This window comes from Bufo bufo, chromosome 5 (genome assembly GCF_905171765.1).
Source record: "Bufo bufo chromosome 5, aBufBuf1.1, whole genome shotgun sequence".
Lineage (NCBI taxonomy): Eukaryota > Metazoa > Chordata > Amphibia > Anura > Bufonidae > Bufo > Bufo bufo.
The window spans coordinates 447,575,772-447,593,169 of record NC_053393.1 but is presented as its reverse complement, the minus strand read 5'-3'; the positions used below and the strand labels follow the sequence as shown (position 1 = coordinate 447,593,169).

The following is a 17,398-nucleotide window of genomic DNA, read 5'->3' as shown; positions in this document are numbered from 1 at the left end:
GTGTTAGAATGGTCCAGTTAAAAGTCCAGATCTAAATCCCATTAACAGTCTGTGGGAAGACTTGAAAATTGCTTTTCACAGACACTCTCCATCCAATCTCACTGAGCTTGAGCTATTTGGCAAAGAAGAATGGGGCAAAAATTTCAGCCTCTGGATGTGCAAAGCTGGTAGAGACATACCAAAAAAGACTTCCAGCTGTAATTGCAGCAAAAGCTTGTTCTACAAAGTACTGACTCTGAATACAAGTGCATGCCACACTTTCCAGATTTTTATTTATTATAAAAGTTTTAAAAACCATGTATCATTTTCTTTTCACTTCACACATACTTGCTACTTTGTGTTGGTGGATCACATAAAATCCCAATAAAATACATTTAAGCTTGTGTGTGTGTAATGTGAAAAAATGTGGAAAAGCTCAAGGGGTATGAATAATTTTGTAAATGAAGACTAAAATTGCAAAAATATCTTTACAGATATGCGATTTAAACAATAGGTCATTTTCTGATGACACGTTCCCTTTAAGTTTGTCGCTCACTGTCAGTTTTTTTTTTTTTTTTTTTTCCACAATGACGTCATGGGCACATAGTAGGGGTCTGCCTATGGCACATTGCTGTCAGTATGGAGATCAACAACATGTGTTCAAGCCCTTTATCTGTGGCCCTGCTCACAGCTTGAGACCTCTGCCTACATTTATCACCTAATCTTACCTAGTGTCGACAGCGGATTCTGTTTTCACTGAACTCCCCCAGTAAAGGAATACACTCATTAGAATACACAATGGGGGTATTTACTGAGATTGCCAATCCAGTTTTTGGTGTAAAAAAAAAAAAGGGGGGGGGGGGGGCAAGACCCCTTTTTGCAACTTTTTACACACCCATGTGACAATATTTTGTTGCACAGGTGTTTTTATGCCATCCTCGACACTTGGGAGTCGTGGGGATGTGGAGGGGGCACAGTGGGGGCCGGGCCAGCGGCCCTGGCAAATTCATTAACAGTTACGCATGAAAATAGGCATAAATAAAAGTAGAGTGAATACTACTCCAGTCAGGGGTAGATTTCCTGCTAGTCGCATGGGCTGGCGTAGGTACACCTAATTTAATGCAAGACCTCTACCTCCTCAAAAATTAGACGCTCCTGCGGCACCGCAGGGGTTATCACACACTGGCGTAAAAAGCCAGTCTTCGATAAATGACCCCCAATATATACTCAGTACACTGGTCAGTGAAAGTGGTGACTTAATGGGGTTCTATACTTTATATAAATATTCCAATCTCATAGTTATAGGGATCATATTTCTTTCAGTAAAGTTGATGATACTGATCCACAGAAGGTCTTCATGATAACGCTACACTTGTCAGGAATAAGGGGCATCAGATGCACCATTAGGTTATGTGCACATGGTGGATTTGTCCATCAGAAAAGTCCTCCATGGAAGAAATCTGGAGGCTGACTGTATGGGGTACTATACAAAAAAAAAAAAAAATATAAAGTATGCTCCTTGTTCATTTTCTCTGTGCAGATTATTGTTATAGGGCCAGATTTATCATTACACTTACATCTTACTCCACTTTTACATATGTCCAATGGCACTTTTGGTTAAGTCAGATGTATTAATGGTCCTTTAATACTGTGATAAATGTGGTTTAATGGTAGCAGTTTATCCTTCAGTAAGCGGCTTTACAAAAGTCGCACATCTTTACGAAAAAGTCGCAAGTCCTATTAAAAAGTCGCATAAGATAATCATGGTCCTCACTAGAGTGACGTTGCGGAATTTTTTGCGACTTTTTAAATTGTCGCAATAGTAAATCTGTCTAGAGATTCATTTACATAATAAAACACTCCCACTTTCAGAAAACTGGCGAGCATAGCGCAGAGCCAATAAAAGTCGCAAATTTTTGCACAGTTTTAGCGATTGTGCAAAAATTTGCAACTTTTTCACTCCATTATTTTGACTTGAGCTAATGATAAATCTGGCCCATAGTCTTTTTCAGATTATCAGTACTGTGCTGGATCAAAAGAAGTTTTGCGTTACTTTGATTTACAGTGGTGAGTAGAATCTCACAGACGCTGAAGTAATAAGTGAAGACAGCAGAGGAACATGAGGACCCAACCTTTTGCTCATTGCCTCTCCTAGCTCAGCAGTGAAACACATATGTGCTAAATGCGCGGAATGAATGCCCTGAGAGAAGAGGAATGTCATGCAGAGGTGGCATGTTTCCACGTGGTGGCAGGTCACCATGTCAAGTCATAGGACTGCAGGTTGACAGGCTGGTATACTTGCCTCACATAACCTTCACATGCACCAGCGGCAGAAGAACTTGCAGGGGTGAAAATTACATCTCATTAAATCTCATGAATTACATCTTATTAATGCATTTTTTTCAGCTATTAGAGCATCTTGATTTGCTGATCATACACATACTTACATGTATTTACACAAGCATTTATAGTAAAGATCATTTTGTGTTTTGCACAAGGTTTAGACCTGGGTGTATGCAGGCCGGCTCATCCTGTAGGCAACCAAGGGCCTCCTGATCAAATCATTAGGTAAGGTAGTATGAAAACTTGAGGTGTAAAAAGTGGTGCCCTCGGAGTGGTGAGCCGGTGGGCGTCTGAAAATCACTTGAAGATGGCAACCTGCTTGACTTCAAGGTACACTTGTAAAGGAACTTAGGGGTGACGCTTATTATGACAGGCGTATTACACCCCAGTCTTACTTTATCTCTAGCTTGCGTCAGGTGGCACATACCCCTTAATTGTTGTGCATCTGTGCAGGTTCATGTGCCAAACCAGTAAGGGAGCCGTTGTAGACTTGCAGTATAATCCATGCCAGTTTCCTAGCATAAACTACAATAAATATGCCATGATGACTATGGCTGGCAACGCAAAGTCCACCATTTGGAAAATGGTCGAGCTAGGCTCTAAATCTCAAAAAAGTTGCATAGTTTTCTGGGGTAATGAAATCCTTAATTTCTTAAACACTACTTAAGCACACATCTGTACATTAGCCCAGCCTTCTGACTAGCTTAAAGGGGTTGTGCACATTGAAGAGTGTTTTTAGCAAAATCCCCCTCCTGGACCGACATGCAAAGAGAAGCATACTCAGGCTACTTTCACACTAGAGTTTTCAATTCCGCTATTGAGATCCGTCATAGGATCTCAATCGCGGATGAAAACGCTTCTATTTTGCCCTCATTCATTGTCAATGGGGCCAAATTTGAACGAAACTGAATGCTCCAAAATGCATTCCGTTCCGTTTGGTTGCGTCCCCATTGCGGACAGAATAACGCTGCAAGCAGCGTTTTTCTGTCCACAACATGGTGCGGAGCAAGACGGACACAATGTAAGTCAATAGGGACGGATCAGTTTTCTCTGACACAATAGAAAACTGATCCGTCCCCCATTGACTTTCAGTGGTGTTCATGACGGATCCTTCATGGCTATAGAAGACATAATACAACCAGATCCGTTCAAGACGGATGCATGCGGTTGTATTATTGTAACAGAAGCATTTTTGCAGAATTATGACGGATCCACAAAAAACGCTAGTGTGAAAGTAGCCTTACCTGCTGGCTCCCGGCTCAGCAGTGACCTGTTCCCCATTCATCAGGTTTGTTATGACGGAAAAGGAGCAGGTCTCCATTGCTGTCAGTGATTGGCTGTGGCGGCGGCAAATAGGAAGTTTACATCCAGGGAGCCGCGAGGAGCAGCTGAAACCGGAGAGCAAAAGGAGCTGGGAGCCAACGCCAGGAAGCAGGTAAATAGGATTCCCTTAGCAGGTCTGACTAGGGCGGGGTGGTTTGCCACCATTTGTCAGTCCATCTCTATCTTTCATTCTGTAAATGAAGTGGTAGCTGCAAATACAGTGAAGGAGTTTAAGCATGCATGGGATAGGCATAAGGCCATCCTTCATATAACATAGGGCCAGGGGCTATTCATAGTATTCAGTATATTGGGCAGACTAGATGGGCCAAATGGTTCATATCTGCCGACACATTCTATGTTTCTAAATGGAATTACAGAAATTATGAGGAATTCACTTTTTTTCAGATTTAATACTACCTAAATTGCTGTCACTTTCTGATACCACAAGACAAGTGAAATCCTGCAGAAAAAATAGCTCCAGTTCATAAGAGCTTACAATACTATGAGCTCTAGGTAATCCCACTATTTCCTTGTATTTCTTCTTTCTGGGTTAGCTTAAAGGGGTTGTCTGAGTTATTTTTTGTCCTTTGTATGTTTCTAACTAGGCAAATGTCAGGGCTTTACAATGCACTTACTTTATCTGCACTGTCTCCTTTCTCAGATTTCACTGAGTGTCACATGACCTGTGATGTCAGCTTCTCTCTCTGCTCTGATGACGTTTTGTGCACAAGCCTAAGAGAGCAGATACCTGTACGAGAGGTCACTGTGCTGGCCACACCCCTTCACTGCCCCCTGCTGCTTATTGCTCTCTCCCTGGATTCTTGAGGAAAAACATTAACCCCCTTCAGCTGCACAGATTCAGGGCTGAAGGCTTTACCGAGTAGCTGCAGGCAGTGAGGAGAGAAATGCTTGGCACAGGAGCTAACAAAGGAGTTCTGCAGAGCATTGCACAAGAACAGGTAGGGGGAAGATCCTGTGTGTATCAGCAGTGTCCTTGTACAGCTGGGACTTGTAGTCCTACACATATAACATGCTGCCGAGTCTCCCAGCAGGCAGACATGTCACTCAGGGCAGCACTTGTATTCACTCCTTTTGCAGAACAGAGGGAGGGGCACAAATATTCATGAGGAAAACCTGAGATTGTTGTTATTGCAGGTAAACAAAGGGCCAGAAGAGAACCAGGGAAATGAGGAAATATATATTATTTTGCCTAAAACTTGCTTAGCTTAGTTATATATTGCTGCCCATCAGATTTACAGTGCTATATTGTTTTTTTCATAACTCTGACAACCCCTTTAAGCTGCTGTAGATACAGTACATGTAAGATGAAAAATATATAACAGATACAGAGGACGACTCACCAAAGCGGCCATCTTGTTTTACAAGTAATTCCACTACACTATAAGCTACAGCCGTAGGGGCAGGGATTTCCAGGACTGTGTTCTCATCTTTAAAATTTCCACTTTCAGTCACTGATACCTGTGAACGAATCATAAATGAGTTATCAAGAGATTAAAGACTATTAGCAAAGTATAATTGTCTAGAGATGAGCAAACTGATTCCTATAGATCAAATTCTTTCAAAAATCAGCCACGGTGAGCTGCAAGGGGCTGGCCACGGCGCACAGTGGGCAGGACATGTGAGGGGGCACAGCCCAACAAACCTAGAAGGAATCTGCCACCGTGAAATTCACAGTTGAACTAGACAACTGTACGGCTAGCTCAGATGAAAGTAATGATACCTTTCAGGATATCTTGATCCGTTGCTTCATTCTGGAGAAAAACTACTTTTAATCCATATTCAAATGAGCAGTTAAGAGTACCGAGGAGGTGGGCCCGAGCCATTCTGTGCCTCCTCCTCCTCTGTCAATCCCTCGTTCTGCTTCTTGATTAACAGGCAAGATGGCAACACAAGAACCTGGTTGTGTCCATCAATAAAGAAAGGGAAGGGCTGGCAGAGATGCACAGAGTGGCTTGGGCCCATCCTTGGTGCATTTAACCGTTTATTTGCATATGGATTAAAAGTTCTGTCTGGAAGTGGAACGTAGAATTCTGTTTCCAGCACACAGACCTCCCAACATGGGCATAACCGGGCCCGGCAGGGGTGAGGGCCCGCTGCACTCACATGTAATGGGAGCACTCTGATCGGGCCTGGCATGAAGTACAGTGAGAATGCCGAGCCCCATCAGAGCACTCTTCAAACATGAGGGGGCGCAGGAGGCAGGGGGAGCGCAGAGGCAAGGAAGGGGGGGCACTCCACCCGGCAGTTCTCGTCACTGCCGGGCTGTTCGTTTTCAGAGTGACCTTTACGCTCCCTACTACAGTGTTCTTCTGAGCTCAGGCGCTCCCCCTGTTGGACGCACATGGCGCTGCTGGCTGTGGGAGGAGGAGCGCTGAAAGCCCAGAAATCGGCCTTCAGCACAGCCAGCAGCGAGATGTGAGTGTGGGAGTGCGTCATCAGGGAAGAAGGGAAGTATGCGTTGTTTTTTTCCCCCCATAAAGCTGCAGACTGGAGGCAAAAGGGGGGCAACAACTAGAATGAGGGGGCACAAAAGTGGGCATCTTTACTGAGGGGGTGGCCTAAGCTGGAATAACTACTGTGAGGGGGCACATATGTGAGCATAACTACCTTGAGGGGGCACATATCTGGCATACTGTGAGGGGGCACATATCTGGTCATAACTACTGTGAGGGAGGCACATATCTGGCCATAACCACTGTGAGGAGGCACATATCTGGCATAACTACAGTGAGTGGGCACAAGGAGGACATAACTATTTTGAAGGGACCACAAGGTGGGCCTAATTAGTGTGAGAGGCCACAATTTGGGCATTAGTATTGTGTGGTAGCACTTAGGGGAAATGTCCTAGATTACCCTGCTATACATTGGCATATCTCAGTCATACAGGCCAGCACAGCGCCCCCTCCTGGTGATTTCACAGGGGCAGTCACCATCCCTGCCTTATGTGATTATTCTTTTTTTTCTCTATGACCACAGGGACCTTGTTCTGCATCCAGTGGACATCACAATGACGCCAGCGACACCCTGGATGCGGTAGGACCAGATTTTATTAGGACTGGGTGAGTGTAGCCATGCATTGGGCTTAGGGCTCCTTAACACGAGCTGATCCTGTGCGGGTAATCCACTGCGTGAAAGAGTGCTAAGCCCTGTTCCGGACAGCAGAGACACGGAGCAGTAACATGATTGATAATTCTTCGTGCCTCTTTTTGCTACAAAATCACAGTGACCACTTTATCTCACTGTGATTTTGTAGTAAAAAGATCACAGAGAGGCACGGATCACTATCAATCAAGTTAAAGGGATTCTGTCATCAAGATTTTCGATATGGAGCTGTTCATATCATCCTCTCAGTCTCCATTATCTAATTAAAAATATACTAGTTTTACCCCCACCTGTCCTTTCATTTTGAATAAAAAACGGTTTTATTAATATGCTAATTACCTTACTAGCGTGCCCAAGGGGCTGTTCCTCCGGCCGTTTGTGCCCAACCGCGCCCCTTATCTCGTAGCCCAGCGCCGCCCCACTGCCAATTATGCACTCCTCTCATCGCCAATGGTGCTCCGTAATCTCGCGCATGCGCCTTCAATCCACTGGTCAGCGCCCGCGCGGTGTCCTGGCAGCAGCCTCAGCGAACGAAGCGCACATGCACCAGCTGTCTGCGCACTTTGCCCGCGGGCGCTGACCAGTGGATTTAGGGCGCATGCGCGAGATTACGGTGCACCATCGGCGATGAGAGGAGTGCATAATTAGCAGTGGGGCGGCGCTGGGCTACGAGATAAGGGGCGCGGCTGGGCACAAACGGCCGGAGGGACAGCCCCTTAGAGGATGATATGAACAGCTCCATATCGAAAATCTTGATGACAGAATCCCTTTAATGCTCCGTGTCTCTGCTGTCCGGAACGGCGATTGGCTCTCTTTCACGCAGCGGATTACCCACACAGGATCCGCTCGTGTGAAAAAGCCCTTAGTGTAAAGAAAATCTGCCGAGTCTATGTAAAAATGGGGGGGGGGGGGGGCATCCAAAGTTTGCACTGGGGCCCATAACACTCTAGTTAAGCTACTGCCTCCCAAGCTGTGTGCCTCTTGTGTGAGAGTATCTTGTTTCTTATGCCAGTCTTAACAAATCCCCTACATAATCTTTAACATAGCTTAGAGGATACATTGTACAACTTCTTATGGAGACCATAGCTGTGCAGAGATCCAACAGGTCATTTTTGAGCAGGTGGATTTTGGTTTCCTTGACCTGCAACAAGATCTGAATTCAGAAATGAGAAGGAGTAGAGATGCATCACAAACTGACAAGAACAGACTGCAGGAGCCACAGCTTCAGATAATCACAGGCATATTTGGTGACTTGTCCAGACATTAATGTAGAATATAACACCTTTCACCATGATATCTGCATCCTGTATAATTAACGGCTTTGCAGTTACTAACGTGCAATCATTTTCCAGCTAAAGCAAGGACATGAAGACATGGGAGATGCTTACAACTGGAAAAGGATGGAACATCTGTTCCGACCACTGGGGTCTGACATAATTCTGCTCTCATACGTCCATCATTCTGCTGTCTTCTCAGTGCCAGCCGTCAGGATTTAATAAAGCACAGCCAAAAACAGCCTTTTTATGGCCATCTGTAATGTAAAACCTAGAGGGTTTATCACTATAATAAAAAGCTGTAGTTTTATGGCCTACAGATTTAAATATGTCAAAAAGCAGCGTGCACAGCATTAACCACTAATGGGCGAGAATGATGGCCGACAGTCTGTAGCATACGGTGCATACACTGCATATACCTATTGGCAGGGCTGCTTTAACCATGGGGCAAATGATGCACATGCATCGGGGCCCCTTGGTAGCAGCATCACTTTCAACAGGCTTGGAGGCAATCATAATTGTCAATGTGGAGTAGGAGAGCATCTGCTGCATGTCCCGACCTGACAGGACGGCAAAGGCACTGCTCCAGGGACTGAGCTTGAACCAGAGTGGTAGTGAATGACTGGCACGTCTGATGGCGAATGTTCCCTCAGCGTCAGCAACACCGCTCTTCGTTCAGGATCTGGGTTGAAGAACGTGCGTTGCTTTTCTCCAGCTGCAAAACTTCAGTCTTAGATTTACAGCTGCAAAAAGGCCAGGTGAGCGCAGTGGACAGTTTACTATAGGACTGAAGGAAAGAAAATCCAAACACTTACTCGTTTTCTACCTGATTTCTTTGTCCATACTGTGGGTCATTCAACCAACATTTCTTGACTTTTCCTATTGCATCAAGCAAATTTTCTTATGAATTCATGTTTGGATCTTTCCTCCATCTCACAACATCTATATTAAATGGAGAGTCAGTGCTTGGGGCAGTTTTGTGTAAGTTTTCTGGAGAAAGCTGGTTGACCATTGTGGAGACCATACTTAATGACCCAAGCAACAAAAAACACCCGAAAAAAAAAAAAAAAAATTATATATATATATATATATATATATATATATATATATATATATATTTTCTAAACAAAATAACCTCAGTACGCCCTATCTATTGAGGATTTATGCCCTCAATTTTACCCACTGCAAACTGGTGTGCAGCTCTATCCTAAAGATAAATGGGCCAGACTAGCAGGCGACACACAGGAGGAATTTTGTTCTTTGTTACAACTGTATGCAACCATTATCGCCATTGTTAAAGGGGTTTTCCAGTACAATATTGATGACCTATCCTGAGGACATCTATATCAGATTGGTGGGGTCCACGGCTGTGGCCTTCTCACAGCAAACCAAGCACAGCACCATGCATTGTATAGTGGCCGTACTTAGTATTGCACCCTGTGCCCATTCATATAGGCCATGTGACTGATGAACGTGATCTAGGAAGAGATTGCAGCGCTCACTGGGGCACGGCAGTCTCCTCAAACAGCTGAGAATAGGTCATCAATATTCTGCTTCCTAAAAACTTCCTTAGGCCGCCTGCACACGAGTGCGGATGAACGCATATAAGACCCGGATTTTGGTGCAGATTAGATGAGGTTTTGTCACATATCTTACCTTCCATTGTAAAGGGTGAAATCCGCAGTTAAAACCGCAAACATAAAGTACATGCTGTGGATTTGGAAATCCGCATGGCCGGTCAATTTCTGAAACAATCCGCAAAGTGTACAGTCGTGGCCAAAAGTTTTGAGAATTAGATAAATATTGGAAAAGTTGCTGCTTAAGTTTTTATAATAGCAATTTGCATATACTCCAGAATGTTATGAAGAGTGATCAGATGAATTGCATAGTCCTTCTTTGCCATGAAAATTAACCTAATACCAAAAAAACCTTTCCACTGCATTTCATTGCTGTCATTAAAGGACCTGCTGAGATCATTTCAGTAATCGTCTTGTTAACTCAGGTGAGAATGTTGACGAGCACAAGGCTGGAGATCATTATGTCAGGCTGATTGGGTTAAAATGGCAGACTTGACATGTTAAAAGGAGGGTGATGCTTGAAATCATTGTTCTTCCATTGTCAACCATGGTGACCTGCAAAGAAACGCGTGCAGCCATCATTGCGTTGCATAAAAATGGCTTCACAGGCAAGGATATTGTGGCTACTAAGATTGCACCTCAATCAACAATTTATAGGATCATCAAGAACTTCAAGGAAAGAGGTTCAATTCTTGTTAAGAAGGCTTCAGGGCGTCCAAGAAAGTCCAGCAAGCGCCAGGATCGTCTCCTAAAGAGGATTCAGCTGCGGGATCGGAGAGCCACCAGTGCAGAGCTTGCCCAGGAATGGCAGCAGGCAGGTGTGAGCGCATCTGCACGCACAGTGAGGCGAGGGCTTTTGGAAGATGGCCTGGTGTCAAGAAGGGCAGCAAAGAAGCCACTTCTCTCCAAAAAAAACCCATCAGGGACAGATTGATCTTCTGCAGAAAGTATGGTGAATGGACTGCTGAGGACTGGGGCAAAGTCATATTCTCCGATGAAGCCTCTTTCCGATAGTTTGGGGCATCTGGAAAAAGGCTTGTCCAGAGAAGAAAAGGTGAGCGCTACCATCAGTCCTGTGTCATGCCAACAGTAAAGCATCCTGAGACCATTCCTGTGTGGGGTTGCTTCTCATCCAAGGGAGTGGGCTCACTCACAATTTTGCCCAAAAACACAGCCATGAATAAAGAATGGTACCAAAACACCCTCCAACAGCAACTTCTTCCAACAATCCAACAACAGTTTGGTGAAGAACAATGCATTTTCCAGCACGATGGAGCACCGTGCCATAAGGCAAAAGTGATAACTAAGTGACTCGGGGACCAAAACGTTGACATTTTGGGTCCATGGCCTGGAAACTCCCCAGATCTTAATCCCATTTAGAACTTGTGGTCAATCCTCAAGAGGCAGGTGGACAAACAAAAACCCACTAATTCTGACAAACTCCAAGAAGTGATTATGAAAGAATGGGTTGCTATCAGTCAGGAATTGGCCCAGAAGTTGATTGAGACCATGCCCAGTCAAATTGCAGAGGTCCTGAAAAAGAAGAGCCAACACTGCAAATACTGACTCTTTGCATAAATGTCATGTAATTGTCGATAAAAGCCTTTGAAACGTATGAAGTGCGTGTAATTATATTTCACTACATCACAGAAACAACTGAAACAAAGATCTAAAAGCAGTTTAGCAGCAAACTTTGTGAAAACTAATATTTGTGCCATTCTCAAAACTTTTGGCCACGACTGTACATGAGAGTTGTGTAATCTCATACACTTTGCCAGTACTGTACTACACTGTTTTTTCTCGCACGTGGCCTTAGGGTGGTTGCACACTGTGCAGATTTGCATGCAGAAAATAGACATGAAATCCGCACAAAAAACAAATAAAATAATGCACATAAAACCGCACCATTTATTGTAGTTTTGGTGATTTATTTTAATTTTTTTAGGTTTTTGGTATGGTATTTTCTGCTTATGTTAACAACCCCAAGTCTATGGGGAAAGCCACTCTACATAAGCTGTGGAATTGCACAAACAATTGACATGCTGCGGATATGAAAATCCACATGGCAGGCCCATTTTTGCACGGAGGTAAAAAAGCAAAGTGTACATGAGATTTGTAAAATCTTATTCACTTTGTTGGTACTGTACTATGCTACAGTTTTTCTGCACGAAGATGCTAATGGAAAAAACACAGCGTAATCTGCAACGTGTGCAGGTCCCCTTAAAGAGGTATTCTGGTTATAACAACAAAAAGGTATCCCCTATCAGTGGGGGTCTGAACAGTGGTACCCAAGGACAACGGGGGTCCCATGTCCCATCTTCATGGAGCGGCAGCTCAGACATGTGCATTCATTCTCTATAGTAGTGCCCAAGCACTGTACTCCGGAGTGGCAGCACACAAAAATGGAGAGCAGCAGCGCGCTTACTCAACATGATGCTCTATTCAGATAGGGCAGTTGGACCCCCGTTATGATTGGTGGGAGTCCCAGGGGATAGGGAATAACACATTCTAACTGGGATACCCCTTTAAGGGTCCATTCACACGTTCGTATGTGTTTTGCGGAACCTCAAAACACGGACACCAGCAATGTGCGTTCCGCATTTTGCGAAACGCACATCGCAGGCACTCTCATAGAAAATGTCTTTTCTTGTCCGCAATTGGGGACAATAGGACAGGTTCTATTTTTTTTGCGGAACTAAAAGTGCGGACAGCACATTCCGGCCCCATTGAAAATGAATGGGTCCGCACCTGTTCTGCAAAATTGCGGAACGGATTCGGACCCGTTTTGCGGAAGTGTGAATGGACCCTAAAGCTTCCACAGAGAGAGTGGAGGGAGGGAGAATACTTGTGTAATACAGCATGCAGCAGAGCAATGAATCCACAAGGAAATTTTTCTCTTCTGACTCCTCTTTAGAGTCAGAAGAGAAAATATGTCAGATCTGTAATACAGGCAAGTGCATGAGGCATAAGTCAGATACTTTTGCAGTTTAGAGGATCATCTAAGAGAATACAGAGAGAATTTTTAGTGGAAAAATAAATCAGATAAATCCCTTAGCCTCATGCAAAGCCACGATTTCCAGCATGAACCTTGCCTGCACTACTGCAGATGCCATTTACAGACAGAATAGACTTCTCTATGTGAACGCATTTAGGGGACTCAGTACTTTTCTACAAACCATCTGTGAATCAGCCCTCTGAACCGCAAACCATTTACTAGTCCAAATTCTGTTTCACCCACAGATCCGCCTGGCACAACATTTCAGGAACAATCATCTCCTCTGTGCAATCTAATATGAACACAAGTCTCGCAAAAAGCTCAGCATGTTCCAGTCCCACTTACCTTCACTGTTTTCCCTTTAGCGCCAAGTCTACACGTCTCCTCCATTTGTGTCTGTTGAGAAATGACACATTTCTGAGTGGTGACGATCTTCTCTTTCAGGACACACAGTATATCGCTCTTGTTCTCGTGCAGCTGCTGTATGAAGGGATGGTGCAAGTTTATTTTCCTGGAATCAAGAATAAAGTAGATTAAAGCCAGGGGTATAAACATAGGGGAAGGGGAGAAGTTACAGCCCTGGAGTCTGAGCGGGCAAATGAAGAGATCAGAAACTAGTAGGGTACGACCACACGGCCTGGTCGTGATCCGGTCAGGTTATGGCCAGCTGTGGTCAAGAGCTATCTGGCTGTGTCTGATATTTAACTAATTAATTCTTAATGGCCGTGCGGTATTGAAGGTGCTGCACGGCCATTAAGAATTAGGCTGGGTTCAGACCTGAGCGTATTCGATATGCGCTTTTTACAGGCGTTTTTAATGGGCGGAAACAAGCAAACGCCCGTTTAGGCGCGTTCCCGCTGAAGTCTATGGGCAGGAACGCGCGACAATATGCCCCAAAGAAGCTCCTGTACTTCTTGAGGCGTAGGGCATTTTACAGTGCGTTCGTACACGCTGTAAAACGCTCAGGTGAGAACCATGCCCATAGGGAAACATTGTTTTTTGCCTGTTGAGCGTTTTACAGATTGTAGGAATGTGCTGTAAAACGCTCAGGTCTGAACCCAGCCCAAAGATCGCCTATACAGTCTTCATTTGTTAAATATCAGGACAATGCGGCCTAACTGGCTGCGACCTGACCAGATCTCAACCGTGCCGTGTGGTCGTACCCATAATGTCCTGTGATACATGGGGGCCTATTACTGATTGCATTGAAGCACAGGAACCGATTACAGCATTGATCTTCCCCAGGTAGTTGACCAGGCCTCACCTCAATTACAAACTACAAGTTTTAACCTTTTCATTCATTTTACATAAAAAGCAGCTCAATATCTAGCATGTGCCTGTAGTCTGCTTGGGAATGGACACTGTTCTTTAAATAATATTCAGCATGACCATGAGACGTTTTCAGGAATTGCTGTAGCAGTGTCAGAAAATGTCCATAGGGCCTCATGCTCAGAACTGAAATTTTCATCTCATTTCTTGCAGACAGCACGCTGACCCATTCATTTCTAGGGGGCCATGCACATGTTTTTATGGATCCGTTTTTCTGTTCTGCAAATTACAGCACATATCCAATTCTGGTCCATTTGTGGATGAGAATAGCCCTATTGATGGGAGTGACAAGAAACAGAATGAAAGGTATCTGTATTTTGCAGACCCATTGTTTGCGGACTGAAATACGGACTGGTCGTGTGCATGTATTTTAGAGGTGAGACGGCGCTGTTATTTTACTTGCTAATTTAATTATAAAGAAGCATTAATAATGATCACAAGACAAACTACAGAAAATTAATGACAAACTTTAGCTCCCTCTTCTGGTAAACAGGAGGTACTACACGATGAACACAAGAGCATGTTGCATATATTATATAGATAATTGGGTTATATACGGATCAAATCAAATGCAAAAAATAACTACAGACTTGTGTTTTACGGGGGGGGGGGGGGGGAGAAATTTTTGGATGAGGAAATGCAGCAGTATGGGACTTGTATGACATTTTTACAGCAATACTCTATACTTTCTAACATCGAGTCGTAAAACGTTAACCTGCTGTAAACAAGATTTGCAGTAGTATTTTTAATATTCCCAGGGAGAATAGTACAAAAAAAAATAAAAAATAATCAATACAATCTACACTGGGTTTCACCATAGTGAATGCAGTACAAAAAGAAATGCAAGCAATGTCAAATCCATAATATGGGAAGTTAGGCACTTACCGCCATCTGGTGGACAATCGGAAGCAATGGCATACCGTCATAAAAACCTCCTTTACATTATGTCTACGGTGTCAATCACCTAAGATAAACGCCCTTATAGGGCCCCATTCATCCAACAGATGCCATTCTGCCATTTACTGGGTCAGTATAGTTCAGTAAACCTCTCTTTATCTGTGTGGTATATTGTCATCAATTGAGCTATATATGAGCCATACAGGCACCCAGTAAAAAAAATAAAAAAAATTTAATGAATACCGCTCAGCATATATTTTCAATTTTAAACATGGGAGCCTATACAATAGCAGCAGCTCATGCGGGAGGCTTCTCACAGAGGTATAAACTGGCAGTATTTCCCAACATATAACTCTGATGTACACTGCAAATACAGTGAGAACAGGGCTTTACATTTAAAAGGGGTTGTGCCCATAATACAAATGTTCCCACTCAACAGATATCACTGTTATATCACTTTCCCCAAATACAACCATTTATCAAATCTGCCTTATTCTAAAAGTTATTAGTCTACTATTGTACCCTGTGGCAAATCAGTTTCAATTCGCAGTTGCTGCTGATTATGTCCTGTTTCGGTGCCTTGTAACGTAAGAAGCGTTACTGGTAAGAACAAAGGGGCGTGGTTAGTGTCACATGTCCTTCTGATGTCAGGACACATCTCACTGATGGAATAGCAGTCACCTGACAAAGCAAGAAGTAGGATTCAATCATGGGGGAAAGGAGAAAACCGCAAATGAGGTGAATTTTTTAAATTAAAAAAACACACACCACTATCCAAGAAGGAATAGGAGCTAAAGGAATTGATAAAAAGGTTTTTTTTTTATGAAAGAACCCCTTTAACTAACGTTTCAGTGCTTAAATCCGGGGGCTGCGAAACTCTAAAGCAGGGGTATCAGAATTCCACCTTTGCCTTGAAATATACCACAATACATTTAGGATGGATATTCATTTTATTGTCCAATAATGCATCACTTCCTGTGATTTTAGGGTTTTGCACATGTGACCAATCTCAGCCTTCCTGCACCTAAGTAAGTAGTCCAGCCCCCTTCCCAGGTGCCTGGGTGTCAAAGGTCCTTGTGTCCTGCAAAGGCTGATGTTTGTTCTTGTGATCCTGCATTTCTGACCTGTGCTTGGATTCTAGACTTCACTTCCTGTCTGATCCTTATCGGTCCTCCCTCGTCTCTCCTGTTGCTGGCCCGGATTGTCTGACCTGTACCTGAGCCACTGCTTGTATGACTTCGCCTCTGCCTCACCCTTCGGTCCTGTATTGTTGCTCCTGGTTACGACTGTACCTTTGGTACCTTACTCTGCTACCCCCTGGTCCACCTGCTTTGTGAGCCAATCCACCTCTAGAGATAGGGACCTATGCCCACCAATGGAGTACTGTGAAGAGCAAGGGGTTCACTTAGACAAAGCCCTTAGGGCTTGTTCACACAAACGTTTTTTACGTTCCGTATACGGGCCGTTTTTTGAGTTCCATATACGGAACTATTCATTTCAATGGTTCCGCAAAAAAAACGGAATGTACTCCGTATGCATTCCGTTTCCGTATTTCCATTCAAGGATAGAACATGTCCTATTATTCCTCGCAAATCACGTTCCGTGGCTCCATTCAAGTCAATGGGTCCGCAAAAAAAAAAAACTGAACACATATGGAATGTACTCCGCATGTCTTCCGTATCCGTTCCGTTTTTGCTGAACCATCTATTGAAAATTTTATGCCCAGGCCAATTTTTTCTATATAATTACTGTATACTGTATATGCCATACGGAAAAACGGAATAGAACCGGAAACACTACTGAAACAAAAAACGGATCAATTAAAAAAGGCCCGCAAAACACGAAAAAAGCCATACGGTCGTGTGAACGAGCTCTTATAGGAGGTTGGTCATGTGGCACAGTGGGTTTACACCTGCTGGTTCATGACAGCAATGTCCCTATTTATAACACATACTTACAATTTCCTCCACCGCCATCTCTTCCACACATGCAGTTCTGAATGCAAGCCATCCCATAGCTCTACAAGCCCCGTCCTTTAACCCCTTAGTGACCACCCATACGCCTTTTTACAACGGTCACTAAGAGGCCATAGGCTGGGCCGCCGCGTTTTTACGGCGGCCCAGTCTAAGCGCTGCATGGCTCCCCCGTGCAGCGGGGTGCGCGGACTCGGCTCTCACATGACTAACAGCTCTGACTGGCAGGAGTGCCGATCCGGGCTGTTTAACCCTTTACATGCCGGGCGCAATGGCGCCCGCTGCATGTAAAGTGGTGACAGAGGGAGCAGACTCCCTCTGTCTCCCATCAGCACCCCGAAAATGCGATCGCGGGGTGCTGATGTGTTGGGAAGCTTACTTTGCTTCCGATCAGGGCCCCGAGCCTGTCTTCAGTTATCTCCAGCAGGCTGTGCCTCTCTGGCGCAGCCTGCTGGTCAATGTTTGAATAGCATTGCTATTGAAATGTAATGCATTATAGAGATAATGCATTACATTTTAAAAGCAATCAAAATACTGTATATTAGAGTCCCCTTGTGGGACTATTAAGTAGTAAAAGAAAATAGT

The 17,398-nt window shown here is 44.1% G+C and overlaps 1 protein-coding gene across 2 annotated transcripts in view; it reads right to left on the bottom strand.

Annotated features, from left to right (window-relative positions):
- The window catches only part of GSDME (gasdermin E), a 162,268-nt gene that overhangs the window by 72,536 nt on the left and 72,334 nt on the right, over nucleotides 1-17,398 (bottom strand). For both annotated transcript variants that reach the window (XM_040433634.1, XM_040433635.1), the window contains exons 4-5: nucleotides 12,960-13,125; nucleotides 5,007-5,124 (exon numbers count right to left, since the gene is read on the bottom strand). In XM_040433634.1, coding sequence (XP_040289568.1) covers nucleotides 5,007-5,124; nucleotides 12,960-13,125 — 284 coding nt within the window. The remainder of the gene's footprint in view (nucleotides 1-5,006; nucleotides 5,125-12,959; nucleotides 13,126-17,398) is intronic.